At 40.2% G+C, this 15,304-nt stretch overlaps 3 protein-coding genes across 3 annotated transcripts; 2 read left to right on the top strand and 1 right to left on the bottom strand.

The window, feature by feature from the left end:
* Positions 1 to 554: 554 nt before the first annotated feature.
* On the bottom strand, positions 555 to 6,993 carry LOC145462695 (oxygen-dependent coproporphyrinogen-III oxidase-like). The gene is made up of 5 exons (XM_081446272.1): positions 6,552 to 6,993; positions 5,948 to 6,225; positions 5,387 to 5,498; positions 4,965 to 5,151; positions 555 to 3,598 (listed from the first exon to the last, which is right to left on the bottom strand). Exons 1-5 carry the CDS (start codon positions 6,895 to 6,897, stop codon positions 3,406 to 3,408), a joined length of 1,116 nt encoding a protein of 371 aa, XP_081302398.1. The 5' UTR covers positions 6,898 to 6,993; the 3' UTR covers positions 555 to 3,405.
* A 97-nt stretch (positions 6,994 to 7,090) lies between these two features.
* LOC145462698 (large ribosomal subunit protein eL6-like) lies at positions 7,091 to 13,914 on the top strand. The gene is made up of 6 exons (XM_081446274.1): positions 7,091 to 7,131; positions 7,542 to 7,748; positions 11,900 to 12,031; positions 12,241 to 12,289; positions 12,874 to 13,052; positions 13,721 to 13,914. Exons 2-6 carry the CDS (start codon positions 7,542 to 7,544, stop codon positions 13,871 to 13,873), a joined length of 720 nt encoding a protein of 239 aa, XP_081302400.1. The 5' UTR covers positions 7,091 to 7,131; the 3' UTR covers positions 13,874 to 13,914.
* LOC145462696 (uncharacterized) lies at positions 8,458 to 11,310 on the top strand. Its single transcript, XM_081446273.1, has one exon. It carries the CDS (start codon positions 8,851 to 8,853, stop codon positions 10,717 to 10,719), a length of 1,869 nt encoding a protein of 622 aa, XP_081302399.1. The 5' UTR covers positions 8,458 to 8,850; the 3' UTR covers positions 10,720 to 11,310.
* Positions 13,915 to 15,304: the final 1,390 nt, after the last annotated feature.

The following is a 15,304-nucleotide window of genomic DNA, read 5'->3' on the forward strand; positions in this document are numbered from 1 at the left end:
GGAATAAGGAGGGGGGTAGGGGTGGGGGATCTGGAGGAGCTTATTGACGGCATAACGAATATTTAACAATTAGACCCGTAGCCCTCAAGGGTCAATAGCCCATGAGGCGAAGCCGAATGGGCACGCTTGATTATGCCAATTTCGCTACTCGAGTCCTCTAGTAGCGTAGCCAATTAAAATGCAGGATTTGCATTAGTCCACTAGTTGGGTAATTCTAAGTTTGAATAGATTTCATGAATAAAACATAAGTTTTCTCATTAACTTCACAGAATATTTCAGTGTCGATTATTTAAACGAAATTTAGGTGGCGTTTAACACGAAAGCTAATTGCCTATCAATTCCGATCTTCAACACGATCTTATTTCTTGATAATTTGTTTTCCAGTTTTCCACGTGGAACTAACCCAGAGATTGAAGAATGTCTTGGCCTGTTCATTCACAATTTTCAAATACACATTAAAAGGTCTTGTAGATCTACGGATTTACTCACTGTTTGGCCGTCAGTAGAATGTGAATAAAAACTTTCAGTAAAGATAATTTTCTTTTAAATGTAAACTTTAAAACTGTTTGAATTTCGCGGGGTTTCGTTAACATAAACAAATGCCAATTAAGAAATTGACGTCAGTTTTTTATGCGTCTGTTCTCTTATTGATGATAAATTGCGTCATGACATTGTCAAAGTGGCTGTCGAACCACGAGCCACAGGCGAGAGGTTCCGCAGTAAACGTCAATTTGTTTTCTAATTACAATAACAAGACCCCAAAATGGTCAGATGCCGGGAATAAATGAGGGGAAAAGGCGCCGTAAACTTGCCGTAAACTTGCCGTAAACAAAGATAAGTGAATTTTATTCAAAATGGCGCGAACATTGTCGATAGCTTTTCTCGCTTTTGACTGGCTACTTACAAAAGTCCATAAAATCTCATTGGTTAAAAAGTTGACAGTTTAACCGACAGCTGAAAGTTGAACTTGAAAGCTTGCATACATTAAAATTTTATCCGTCTGTACTCTTATTGATAATAAAAATAAGCCAATCAGCGCGCGAGACATTGCACAGTTATTGTAAAATATCCATTGGATCAAATTTATACTTTCTTTTGCTAGTTACATATACTTCTTAGGCAGCGTCCTCACCACGCCGGAGAAATTTGAAACCACAGCTTTATTTCTATGGTTAGGCCTACCGTCCACACTAACCTGTCTCGAAAACGGAGCTTTTTCGAAACGCTCTTCAAACCGAAGGAATTTGAAAACGCTAGCTTTGCGTTTTCGTGTGAACGGAAAACATTTTGAAAACGGAATTTTTCGAAAATGATAATCTTGTGATTCCCCTGCCCGAGTTTCCTTCAACCACAAATCCAAAATTGCCGATAATAATTTGTTGCGTTTTCAAATTTCTCCGGCGTAGTGTGGACGGAAAACATTTGATGCGTTTCCGGAGTGAAACCTCGGATTTCAAATTCCTCCGGCGTAGTGCGGAATATTTCATAAAACTGTCGCAAACAGTTTCTGGAAACCACAAGCACATTTATCTGCTCTGAATAACAAGCAACTACACCGGTTAAAAGACGAACTCGGGATTTGCCCCACAGCTCCGCACGCACCGCGCATGAGCAAAGAACAACATGGGGACGAGGCAAGGAATTTTACATGTGCGCATGCGTGTTTCTGTCGTCATATGATTCATATGACGGCGTTCCCTTGATAGAATGACAAATAAAAGAATTCTCAACTTGTACAGATTTATATTTTTATTTTTAATTTATCACGATTAGTGTGAGAGTGTTAGCCTTCAGGGCCGGGTTGTTCGAAATCCGGTTAACGCTAACCCAAGATTAAAAGTAACCAAAGTATCAATTTTTCTTGTATAAAAATGTTTTTCATTGCTTATGTATTGTGCGGTTTAAGACTATTAAAACTCAAAACTGAAAGACAAATAACATAAACAGAAAACCTCACCGAAAAGTTACAAAATTGAAATCAAAATTCTCACTAATCCTGGGTTAGCTAAATCGGGCTTTGAACAACACGGCCCAGATCGCTAAATACGTGTACTACAAACTTAAAGATACATGAGCATGCCCGAGAAAAACAAAAACTAGAGGACATATCTACATCAACGGAAACCTAAAAGTAATGGCTTAGTTTCGTTAAATATTACTTTAAAAGTGGACTGAAGCTAATATAGGATGTTATCAAGAGTTACGTATGTAAGAACTTCCTTAAATTCTGTCATGTATCCTGAAGTTCAAAGAAGAAAAGCAATCAAACTTCGTTCTACCTTCAACAATTCACTTATCGATATCTGACGTCTTCGTGTTTTAGTAGCCATGATAGTCTGTTCACAGACGTTTATTTTTTTTACGAGTTATTTTTCGTCGAGAGCTCGAGCGATGCGAGAAAGCGGCCGCCAAGAGGGCTTTTTGTCTTTCCCCAGCCCATACTCAGCCCCACCCCTTTGTGTTGGCTCGTTCATATCCTACAACGGCGCACGGTTAATATTTCGCTAAGCTTACGATCTCGACGAACCGAAGAAAAAATAGAGGATCTTTGGACAGACTGGAGCCATGAGCAAAACTTAAGACACGTTTTAACCGAAAAATGGCACGAACAGTTGCCTAGCAACCTCAAGAAACAAACTGTGGGCTCAATCCAGCCTCAGTACTTGTCACTGTAGCTCTTATTGTCTCTTACTTCATCTGAGAGAAGGATCATTTTTGCAATACACGTCAACATTATTTGGTGTCACTTTCGCAGCAATCTAACATTCCTACCTATCTATCTATTTTATTTGCGTATTTTTCCTTCAGTTGATTTTATTTTCTTTGCTCCGATCAGCATTCTTTTTTTTCAAGTTTTCTTCATCTTATGGTGTTTGTTTCTGTATTCACCTTATCTACGAAGATTTTGCAGCTAAAACCGAAAGTGACTTCAATAACGAAAGGCCACTATCAACTATTTATTGACAGGATAAAGCGCTATTTAAATTCCAACGTTTCTTTCTTAAACCTGATCAACTGAAGTCATCATTTTATTGTAGCTGTGTCCTGCCTAATTTTACTTCTTAATCTTAAATAGGGCATTAAATGCAACCTGTGCTCTTATTTTCTCTCTGCAAGATAAAAATACCTTACAGATTTGTAATGGGAAGGTTCCATAAAGCTTTTCAATTGATGATTCTAACGTCTTTTAGCAGGCAAAACAAGTAAAGAAGCAGAAAATAAAACAGGGGGAGCTTCAATGGACTGCAAGCATTGTATACCTAATAAGTACGTAAACTATAATTTTTTTTAAAAATGGGATTAAGCAATCTAACAGTATTTTGAAAATGAAGGTGTATGAAAAGCGGCAGAGAATAATATGTAACTGTCTACCGTAGCAGCTGTGACAAGTTATGCATGCATTGCCTACTCTAGCCACTCTCTAGGAGTCCGCAGAACTTGAAGAAGTTCCTCCTCTCTACTCCCTTTTTCAGGGGCATGCATGTACTCCCAGCGGGCCTCCAGAGGAAGGGACATCAAGATGCTCTCTATGCGGGCACCTGGGGTGTACAATCCAAATTTGGTGCCACGGTCATACACAAGGTTAAATTCCACATATCTGTGAAGCAAGAGAAAAATTAAAGGAACTAACTCACAGATGGTGCGCTTTGAATACACAGGTAATGTTTCAAATTTGTCATTATTAATCTACAACACAACATGTCCTTGTATATTTTTGGATAAGTATTTCCATAGAGTTCTTCTGTAGTGTTTGCAACTGCAGTGGCTGGTGCTGCACTGTTTGAGAAGTGGTCAAGAGGGGTGAGGAAAAGAGCAACCAACAGTTGCAGGACAAGAGACAACACAGGAAGCAGTCACAGCAATCTCAGACCATCAATCCACCCTACAAATTTGTCTGCAATGCCTGTGAAAAATACTGCTGTGCAAGGATGGGATTGCTGAACCACTCCAGATATTGCTCTCAACAGGACCGGTCTTGACCAACCATATATTTCAAGATAGACAGTTGCCTACTACCGGTATACTACTACTAGTGTTCTCCTACCTTAGAAAATAATTATTTTTACTGGTATTTCCTTCAGTTCAAAATACAATTGACCATAAAAAGAAGCAAAAGTCATCTTCCAAATCATCTGGACTTTCTTATCAAGTAGAGAAAAGTTTCCATCTATAAATTAACATCTTGACCATTATTTTCTTTTCTCTACTTGATAATGGAGTCAAGCTGAATTAAAAACGTTGTAGTTTACTTTTGCTCTTTTTGAAACCACTGGCATTTCCTCCATTTCCAAGTAATTTTGCAAGGTAGAAAAACAACTTTTCAAAAATAATGTGACATACTGGTAACCCCTTAAACTACAGTTTCTGCCCATTGAAAGCATGAAAACACCAGGAGTATAGTGATTCCCCCTACATGGAAGGCTAGTCCTGTGCAGGACTCCCTCACCCCTTGCCCCCCAAAGCATTTTTGCCAGGATGCTTCCAGAACAATTCTTGCCGCTACTCAAATACTTTTCAGTGGAGGGAGACTCAATGATAAAGAGGTTTCTTGCCCAGGAGCTCAGCACTGAGACCCTTGTGGAGCCAAAATGAACAAAGACCTTCAAATTCAGGGCCAAGGGAACTTTTTGTCAGGTCATTGTGCCTCCCATCTTTCCCTGTTACAGTAGGAATGCCCGATTGCTAGCCTGCAGTGCAGGTGTACTTTGGGTGTGCAAGTGCACATTTTCATAATTGGCCGTCATCTTGGATTTGGTAACTGTGGAGGGTTGCAGCACAGAAAAATTTCCTGAGGGAATAGATGTGAGGTCAAGTGCTTCCCCCTTGCCCTCTGCCCCAACCCTCCACCGGTCAAGCAGCCGATTACAATTCATAAGATGGCAGCATCAAAAACCTGGTTTATCAAGTGTTCCATTCCAAATTAACGCCTGCACTGCAGGCTTCCTGATTGCTAATTCACGTACCGGCCTCGCCTCAATAGCTGCCACTGATGTTCTCTATCAGTGTAAGGATCGTCTTTGTGTTTAAGCACCATAGGAATGTAGCTTGGCAGGACGGCATTAGCTCCTGCTTGAACAAACTGGAATGCTGCTTCCTGTGAGGGTTTTTCAAGATCATCAAAAAAAATACCACCAACACCACGGCATTCACCTGCGGTAAGGAGAATAAAACTGAAGATTAACTGGAGGAAGTGAATAGAGATGTATTAAGTTTTGAATCACCTGTAGCCTTGTTCTCCACAACCGTAGCAATGGTTGTGGATGAATTCTATCAACAACAGACAATTTCACCTGTAGCATCAAGGGAAAATCAAACATACTCAGCCATAACAGGTGTTATGGGTTATGGCCCTGAACGACAGCCCTGCCAGCTCTCTTTGACTAACCTCTATGTTTGACAACAAAATAGTCATCACACCATTTCTTGAACTTCGGATAGAAGGATGGGTCGTGCTTATCACAACAGTCCTTTAAAGTCTGGTGGAAATGCTTTACATCCTGAGTTTAAAAAATTATGATGAACAAAAAGATGAAGAACATTTTATTTGCATATTTATAAGTAGTCATTTTCCTAAAATGCCAACCAACACACACAGAAAACGTCAGTTGCCAACTTGGTAACAATATGTGATTCCAGAAAAATATCCATACCCATGCCGACTGAAGTTGTTGGAAATTTCAAGAGGGAGAGGGTCTAAAAAGCCAAAATTTTTAAAGGAAAGTATCAAACAGAAACCGGAATTTCCAAAGGGATGGAGGGGTTTGATATGGATATATGGAGTGACATGATTCAAGTTAGGGATAATATGATGTTGATTTGAAACAAAATAACTTCAGGATGGGGTTAAATGCTGTCACATGACAACATGACTGCAGCTTAGAATGACATGACTTCAAGTTGCTGGTGATATGACCAAACATGATTCAAGATAATTCAGTACAGTTACCTCTTCATTGAGATAGTAAGGAGTAAGATCAGTCCCTCCACCAAACCAACTGTGTTTCTTTCCACTTTCTTCTTGGACTTCAAAGTAACGATAGTTGAAGTGAAGAGTTGGCACAAATGGATTGCGAGGATGGATAACTGAACTAATTCCTGCTGCAAAGAAAGGAAACTTGTTTCCTTTAAGATCACTGCCTCTGCTTCTCATCTGTTCCACAGCTGCTGGAGGCAGATTACCATAAACAACAGAAACATTTACACCAGCTTTCTCAAATACTTTCCCTGCAAAAAAGGGCAAAAAAATTATCGCTGATGGTGTACTTATGCCAAGATGTGAGGCCTAAAGGTGGAAAATCCCTACTATCTTACTGTTGACCTAACAACACCCTATCCTTCCCTTTTTCAACTCCCTCGTCCCACCCCCAGCCAACTTCCCCCCCCCCCCCCCGCAACCCCACCCCACCTTTATTAAGCACCTCTATAATTTCCACTAGAGCGGTCGGATTATGGATGCTGCCAGTTTATAGGAAGGCTACCAAGGTAAAGATTCGACTGGGAGCATTTATGTTAAGTCAGTCATAAGTTTCCGAGCAAAGCCCGAGTCTTACCATCTTGAAGCACACAGCTTACACCGCCACCACCTTCCTCGCGCAACCAACGATCTACGCGAAATTCTTGTCCATCGATTGCCGCAAGTCTCCTGCAAATGTCGGCCTGCACGCCAAGAATCATCACTTCCATTCTGCTTTTCATGTCGTCCATACTGTTCTCCAGACTGGTTGTGTCTGTTAACGGTTCCGCCATAAATTGAGACGAGTCCACTTTCCTCTCTCGCGCAGCAACGCTTGAACAGGCAAAAGTTGTACCAAAACCTACGGCCGACGCTCCAAATCCGACTAGAAGACTTCGTGCTTTACGCGTGCTTATGACACGGACAATGCGAAGAAAAACCATTCTTAAAAGTGTAAGTAAAAGGTTCTTAAATTGAAAAAATTCCGTAGTAGTTTACACGCAAATGTTACGCAAAGAAAGATTTCAACCAGGAACCAATATCCGACCGCGTGAAGACTGAATGCTACTTTCATTCACATTGCCACTGACTGAAACTTGGTAGACTGCAGGCTCGACTAGTTCTTCAATCGCGATTTCCCGTATGTCATCGGTCTCTTCGCTGTGGCTTTTGGAAAGGTTAGGATATAAGAATATATGGCGACTCAAATCAGCCTCAATCTAGCTTAGTTTACGACATCATCAGCTCATTTTTAGTTTACTCCTGTGCCAATAATCTTTCTACTGTATAGGGGTATTTTTCCGTGAAAAAATAAAGAATTATTTGTTGTTTTACTCTGATAATTTGTTACATGACGAAAATTCTGTGGACGTCTTTTGTACGGGAAATCGCTGCAAGAGTTAAACGTCCTTTTACAATTATAATGGTTGCGAGTTCAGTCTTGTTAGAACTACTTTTTTTTAAACTTTGGAGAGGTGAAGGACTATGTTGCAGCTTATAAAATTTGAACAAACAGCTTTTTGACCCTACCAGACTTGTATTCCTCTTGTGATCTCTTGGTAATAAAATTTCACGTGTATTCTTGTAGATGGCAAAAGTCCACACACCACGCAATAGGGATCTCGCCCCCGGTATCGGGAGGTACAGCAGATCGGCCATCTACAAAAAGAGGGCTCTGTATAAGAGAAAGAAGACGGGAGTTAAGAAGCTAGTGTCTGAGGAACAGAAATCGAAGGTGAAGGAAGTTGGAGGTGACAAGAATGGAGGCACAAGAGTTGTGCCAGTGAAAAGAGAGGTAAGTTTTCTCCTGCCCTGATAACTTGCGTTTATATATAGATTGAAGTTTTAGGGAGATGGTGATAGTTCTGGATATTTTAATAATGATTGTCATCTGTCGAGCATCGCCTCATACCTTGTTACATTATGGGACATTAGAAATGGGTCAGTCTAGAACTGGAGTTGAGGTGTGTTAGGTAAGGAGTGAGTCTGAATAACACTCTTGTAAGCCTTAAGATTACTCTGGTTAGCCTAAATAATGCTCAGTTTAGTAATAGTGGAGTGGAGTACAATTCACAGAGTAATCAGGTGAGTAATTTCAAAATCGAACAAGCAGGCAGCGCAAGGCCAATTTGAAATTGCAAGCACAATTACTTCCTGAATAGACCCTTTGCACGATCTAGGCACATGATACAAAATCATACATGGTGAGGTGCAAGTTGCACAGTGGGACTTCCAAAACAAAGGCAGGTCAGGGTGGACTGGTATGAGTTGCTTTGTTTTGGAAGTCCCACTGTGGAACATGCATCCCAGCATGTGTGACTTTGTACCATGTGACCGGGTTGTGCAAAGGGCCAATTGTACAACTCGAGGTCCATTTACTAATTTTAAATTTATCAGTAACAAATTTTGAGCTCGATGAGAACTTCTTTTGGTCCAAAAAGTCAGAGTTTTCTATTAACTGTATAAATCGTAGGGAACATAATTTAAGAGGGAAGCTATTAAGGTGGCCCGATAGGGAAAAAAAGTAAAAAAATTCATATTTTTGGAAAAAGCAATTTTAACATGTTTAGTTAGTGTACTTTGAAGGAAAGTTAGTTTTTTGCTGTATACCCTTCGATTAAATCAAGAAATTTTAACATTTCCGAAGCGTTGCAAATGGTTGCTATGGAAACCAGCATTGTTTACGCGTCGTTTTTGGTCAAAAGAATCGGTATTTATTGTCAGATTTTCTCCCAAATCGAGAACGAGTGATCTGAAAGCCTGTAGGAGCCTGGTGACTAGTTTGAGCTCAAAGGGGCACAGTAGCTGATGGTTATATGACGTGTTTTCTGAGGCGAAAGTGAAACGTGGTTGTGATCGGTTCGTAGAAGATTGTTTGGTCAGAAATTTCGAAGAATATGCCTCCCAAAAAAAAATTTCGAAGTATCCCAAGGAAGAAAAAGAAATTTAAGGGGAATCAGTACCAAAAGAAAGCAGAGAAGATAGAAACCGAACGCTCAAAAAAGGAGGCTTCACCCGAACTGAGCGAAGACCTGAGTAGTGACGAGGAGCACATGGAAACTGAGGAAGCAGCAAGTTTCAAGAGTTTACCAGCTTCTGTCCGTAAGATAAAGGTAGCATCAAGTGATTCTTCAAGAGAAGAGAGCAGTGAAGATGAACTGAAACACGTAAATGGATTTCGGTTCATCGATATCGCCATTCTTGCCGCTGTGTTCGAGTCGTTGTTGTGCCCTTTGTGTAAACAAGGACATATTGTTTTCGACGAGGACAAGGAATCAAAGATGGGCCTTGCCTCCCTTCTAATTTTGAAGTGTACAACTCGAAAGTGCTCGTTTCATAAGTCATTTTACACTTCTTCCAAGGCCAACAACAGCAAAGCGTTCGAAGTGAACAGGAGGGCTGTTTTAGCGACCAGAAACATTGGCGTCGGTCATCAAGGTCTCGTGAAATTTGCATGCGTGATGAACATGTTGCCGCCAATGAACGAAAATGCATATAGGGATCATGTCCAAGCCGTGCGTGATGCAGCTGAACGTACTGCTAAAGAAAGCATGTCAAGAGCTGCAGATAAAGTAAAAGAATTTTACGAGCCTGACGAGGGAGGAACTTTCAATATTGCAGTATCAGGAGATGGAACCTGGAGAAAGAGAGGCTTTTCTTCATCTTTTGGAGTGGTTACTGTGCTCTCCACTATCACTGGAAAGGTGTTGGACTGTGAAATTATGTCGAAGGAATGTGGTGAGTGCAAATTGAAAAGGGGAAAAGAAGGAACTGAGGAGTTTGATGAGTGGTGGGAACAACACCAACACAAATGCCAAGCAAACTTTGCTGGTTCTTCTGGCTCTATGGATTCTGCAGGTATGCTGGCAATATTCCAAAGATCAGTTGCACAGCACAATACCAGGTATGTGGAATTTCTCGGTGATGGGGACAGTAAAGCCCATAACCTTCTTGTCCAGGAAAATGTCTATGGTGATGTAGACATTTCAAAACTTGAATGCGTTGGCCATGTGCAGAAACGCCTTGGCTCAAGGCTTCGGTCACTGAAAAAACGGCAAGGAACAACTCATTTAGCAGATGGAAAAGGGATTGGTGGAAAAGGGCGGCTAACGGATAAGAGAATTGATAAACTGCAAGTTTATTATGGCAAGGCTATAAGGCAAAATACCCATGACATTGATTGTATGCAAAATGCTGTCATGGCCATTTGGCATCATTCAAAATCAACGGATGAAGAACCCGATCATGATCTCTGTCCTCCTGGTGAGGAATCTTGGTGCGGCTTTCAACGAGACATTTCAAAGGGAACGGCAGATTATGTCCATGAATCACCCATTCCAGAAGCTGTTGCTGATGCAATTTATCCAACATTTGAAGCACTGTCTGACAAAAGTTTACTTTCAAGATGCCTTCATGGTGGCACCCAAAATCAAAACGAGGCCATCAATGCGCTCATTTGGCAAAGGGCAACCAAGGAAACACATGCCAGTACACCAACTGTAGAGCTGGCAACCTTCCTAGCAGTTGGCCACTTCAATGATGGCTCACAAACACTCCTGACCACTTTAGAAGCCCTCGGAATTGATCCAGGTTATCACTGTAGGAAAGCCTGTATGAAGCTTGACCATGACAGAATTCGCCATTCGCGTCGTAAAAACGGAGAAACATCCAAGAAAAGGCGCAGACAACTCCGAAATTACAAGAAAGGCTTCACTGAGACATTAGAGGCAAGAGAAGGTCCTTCATATGGACCAGGAGCCTTCTGATGTGACTAGAAAATAACTGAACAAACGTTTGCACTTTTTACGCCCATTTTTCTCAATACCTGCATTTTGACTGTTTTTCATGCTTAGAAAAGTGATTTCTCCAAAACTATAGTAGATAACAACCTGAAATTTTCAGGGTATTTTGGACATTAACAGAGCTGTGCAACCTACCACTTTGGTGAGATTCCAGTGAATAAGTGGAGAGTTATAAGAACTTAATTGGAAGCCATTATGCATATTTTCGAGTAATTATTTTACAGCATGATAAAACTTGAAATATGTGCACTGATGAGCTTAGAGTGGTAGGTTGCACAGCTCTGAGTATTGTTGTTCTGCAAGCAAAATTTCAAGGGTGTAGCATTTTTCACTGTAGAGATATCTTCTTTGGCGTAAACCTAGTTTTGGACCAGCACGAAATAGGTGTGGTCAGTATATTGGGTGTGGTTCCTCAGGAATGTAAGGTATTCAATTGTGATTGTAAACATAAAAAGTTAAAAGGACGTTCAATATAAATTTTGTACAGCAAAGGATCTATTGAGTGTTTTATGGTCCAAATAATTGTAATAAATATGACCATTTTTTGCCTATCGAGCCACCAGCTATTAAAGCTAAGATAATTGATGTGTGAATGGTGTAGGTATGCAATTACAGGTATCCAATTCCAAAAGTTAAAATTGGATACCTGTGCATTGATTCCTTGACAAATAGGTGTGTGGAGAACTGATTACAATTGCAAATCTTGTTATAGATATGATTAGCCTGTTAGAGCGGTTTTCAATTGACTATGGTAAAACCGAAAGCAAACCAATTAGAGCGGTTTTCAACTGAGTGTCGTAAAACCAAAACCAAACCAATTACTGACCAATTAGACTACTCAGCCAATCTCAAACAGTAGTAAAACCAAAACCAAAACCAAAGTAATTGTCTTATTACTTTTGACACTCAAATGAAAACTGCTCTAGTTACCAATTAGACTACTCAACCAATTTTGAACCGTAGTAAAACCAAAACCAAAACCATGAAAGTAATTGCCTGATTACTTTTGACAGTCAATTGAAAACCGCTCAAATACATGTAGTCATCTCTCATTAATGGTAATGGTGCCACATCAGAGGGAGTTATATGAGATACTTAATCAGGTGGCCAATATTTAAATCTGCAATATCTTCTCTTGCTTTAGTCTTGTTATTACCCAACTGAAGATGTGCGACGACCCCTGAGGAACAACCGGAAGCCTAAGCCAACCAAGTTGCGATCCTCCATCACTCCAGGAACAGTTCTCATTCTTCTTGCAGGTCGTCACAGAGGCAAGGTCAGTAAAAATCTCTGTTTGAGCATGTTGTTCAAAAGGGTTTATTGTCAGAATGCAGGAAGTACTTTATCACCAAGCATACTTTCAGATCGTCCTAGGTGGGTAGGTGGGCGGCTTTGCCCCACTTTTGAATGTTGTACTCAAAGCCTGACTGGCACTACACAAGAAGTTGGTGTTGAAATGTTGATGTTATGATTTTTTTCCGGCAGAGAGTTGTCTTCCTCAAACAACTTGCCTCTGGTCTTCTTCTTGTCACAGGTAGGCTTGATTTCGTAAAGCACTCTTGCTTAACCCATTCATTGTCATCTCACCACTTCATCTTATGGGAACAGATGACACAATCAAGTCAAAATAGTGGGCTATATTGCACTCCATGTATAAAATTCAGATCAAGGAAGTCGTGTTCTCTTGCAAGTTCAGTTATGATCGATCATGCATTTTCTTGGTTTTAAACAGCCAATGCATTATCCTCTCAAACCTTCCCTCAATGTAAATATCTACACCAATTTCTATATTTCGTCCCTTAGTCTTATCAAAAATTATTGAAGATGTGCACTGAAGCTTATAATGGGTCACGCATGCGACAGGATGTCAAATTGAAAAAGTCTGGCAGAGTTCCATTGTCATTGGAGCTTGGAAAAATTGCCAACAACTAAATGCAGCTTGTTCTCCCTTCAGCTATTCACTGAATATCTTCTTCGTGATGTGTTTCTGGTGCATTTTTTGTTTGACAAGAGGTCCCTAGGTCTAGCACTGTTTTATCAAAAATGCAGCAAGGTCGTTGTGATAGTGGCCCTTTAGATGAATCATACTCACTGTTTCGTTCTTGTTTGTCTGTACAGGACCTTACAAGGTGAATGGTGTCCCCCTTAGGAGAGTGGCCCAAGCATACGTCATCGCTACTGAAACAAAGCTGGACTTGGGCAGCTTCAAGCTTCCAGAACGTCTCACTGATGACTTCTTCAAGAGAGAGCCAAAGAAGAAGAAGCGTACAGAGGATATGTTTGAAGATTCTCAGGAGGTACTGAAACTGTCATGTCTAATTAAACATGTAGTTTCATTCAAAAGCCAATTAAACATGAGCAAGTAATCCATGAAGTGGTTCATTTGCCCATGTGAATACTTGTAGCATAATGTGACATTGTGTATGCCTAGACTACAAACAAGTCTCTGTGCGCAGTACTGGCATGCTAGTTTTTGAACAAGGAGACCAGAAGTAGCAGAATCTTTTGTGTATGCCCCAACAAGGAAAAACAAAGACATTGTGGGAAATTCCATTAACAAAGTATTGTATTTTGAAAGACTCTTTGTTACCTAATACGACCAAATTAAGTGTGCAGACAAGGAAATCTTGTAGGGAAAAGTTGCTGTTTGTTGACACAATTGAGGAAAGAATTGTTCGTATTTAAGTGGCTTCAGAAGGCTAGCAAGTGATTTGCGTAGGGAATAATAATTATTCACTAAGTAAATCGTGAAGTATACAATGTAAATCAATTGATAGCTTTTCCTGAATGGCAAATTCAAAATGTTGAACCTTGTTCTTGTGTGATGTGGTCTTCCGAGTTGAACAAGAGCAGGACTGCATTTTGCGTTAGAGTGTTGACTCAGCATTGAAATAAAATCATATTTACTTTCTTCTGTAAATTAATGATTAACAATAACTACTCACTCTTTCTTTTCTGTTTAAAGGAGAGAAAACCAAGTGAGGAGCGTGTTGAAGATCAAAAGACAGTTGATGAACAAATCCTTCCTGAGATCTCCAAGGTGCCACACCTCAAGAAGTACATGAAGACCCTGTTTTCACTCAGAAAGGGACAGTACCCTCATTTGATGAAATTCTGAGCTCACTGGTGTATATTACAAGAATAAAAGCAATCAACAGAGTAATTTGTTCATGAAGTACTAATAGCCTGTTACCAAAATAAGGGGTCAAGTAGCAGCTCTCATAAGGTCTCACATGAATGGTTTGAAACCCTTTATGAGAACAATAGAACAAACGAGAGAAACAGTGTCCCTAACCCTAAAACAATAACAGCCGCTACAATAATAAAACAACAGCGGCTTACAAGAGCTGTTGCACTTCTGAAAAAGAGCAAGGACTAGCCTTTATGCAGGGAATTTCTTTACTTTGGGAATTTCTGGGTGGAGATGTGCCGTAGGACCCTAGGACCTCTAGCCTATACCAGAGCTAGTTCAGCTGAATTTTGCTACCCTATACTAGAGTAAACTCCCCAAATCCCCCCATCTATCGACACCATTGAGGCTGATTTGCGTAAATTTAAACTTGCTGATTTGATTTTTTTATATTTTTGAGTAGCAATTCCTGGTTTCCTTAGTCTAGACAAAGTCTTCAACCAACTAGTCAGTTTTGGGAAAAATGATACCCTATTCTAGACCCAAATGCTCTGATTTATATACCCTATCCTAGAGTAAACTGTTTGAAAACCATACCCTTCACAGTGGCATATACCTATATAGCCCATATATGGCAGTGCCCCCCCCCCCCCCCCTCGGGGGCCGGGCACTGAGAAGATTGCCTGGCTGAGGATGAGTTGACAATCTAGAGGAAAGCTTTTCTCATAGAGAAATTTAATTCCACAGGGCTGCAACAGGTCAGGAAATGGTTGGGGGAAAAAAATTCTTCAAGGTCGGAAAAGTCTGAACATAATTTTGAGTCGGGGAAAATTGAAATGATTTACATGTTAATACCATAGAAGGCTAGAAGAAACATTTGGGTTCACTGAGATTTCAACGATATTTTTCCTTAACAAAGAAGGAAAATATGTTGAAAACTTGTTAGTCTTAATTGAAGTGTAGAAAGGACGGCTGTAAGTAGTGGCCAGGAGCTGCTACTAGATCTGACTTTTTGTATTCATTTGGTCAGGGAAATCTTATTTTTAGCGAAAATTTGCAGAATTTTGAAAAGTGATGCCTGTGGCAACCATGGTTCCATGCACATTGTTGGAGAGTGGTTGGATATTAAGCAATTTAATGGGGTTTTTTTTGTTTATAATCAGTTCAATAGAACATAGTTGTCCTAAGTCTGACTATTTTCCCTGTTGTCACTTTTCTAACCATCTCCAGAGATACTGGCACACTCTGAGTTTTCAAATTATTTGTTCTAAGTGTCTCGCTTTCTGAACTGTTCTGGGCACTCCATTGGTGCAGTGATTACCAGTTATGTAAAATATAAGGTTCATCAAAACAGGAATGAGCAAGAGTTTCAAAACACCAAAAGTTATTTATGTTGCCATGGCTGTTGCCATACAAAAT

Source organism: Orbicella franksi, chromosome 12 (genome assembly GCF_964199315.1).
Source record: "Orbicella franksi chromosome 12, jaOrbFran1.1, whole genome shotgun sequence".
NCBI lineage: Eukaryota > Metazoa > Cnidaria > Anthozoa > Scleractinia > Merulinidae > Orbicella > Orbicella franksi.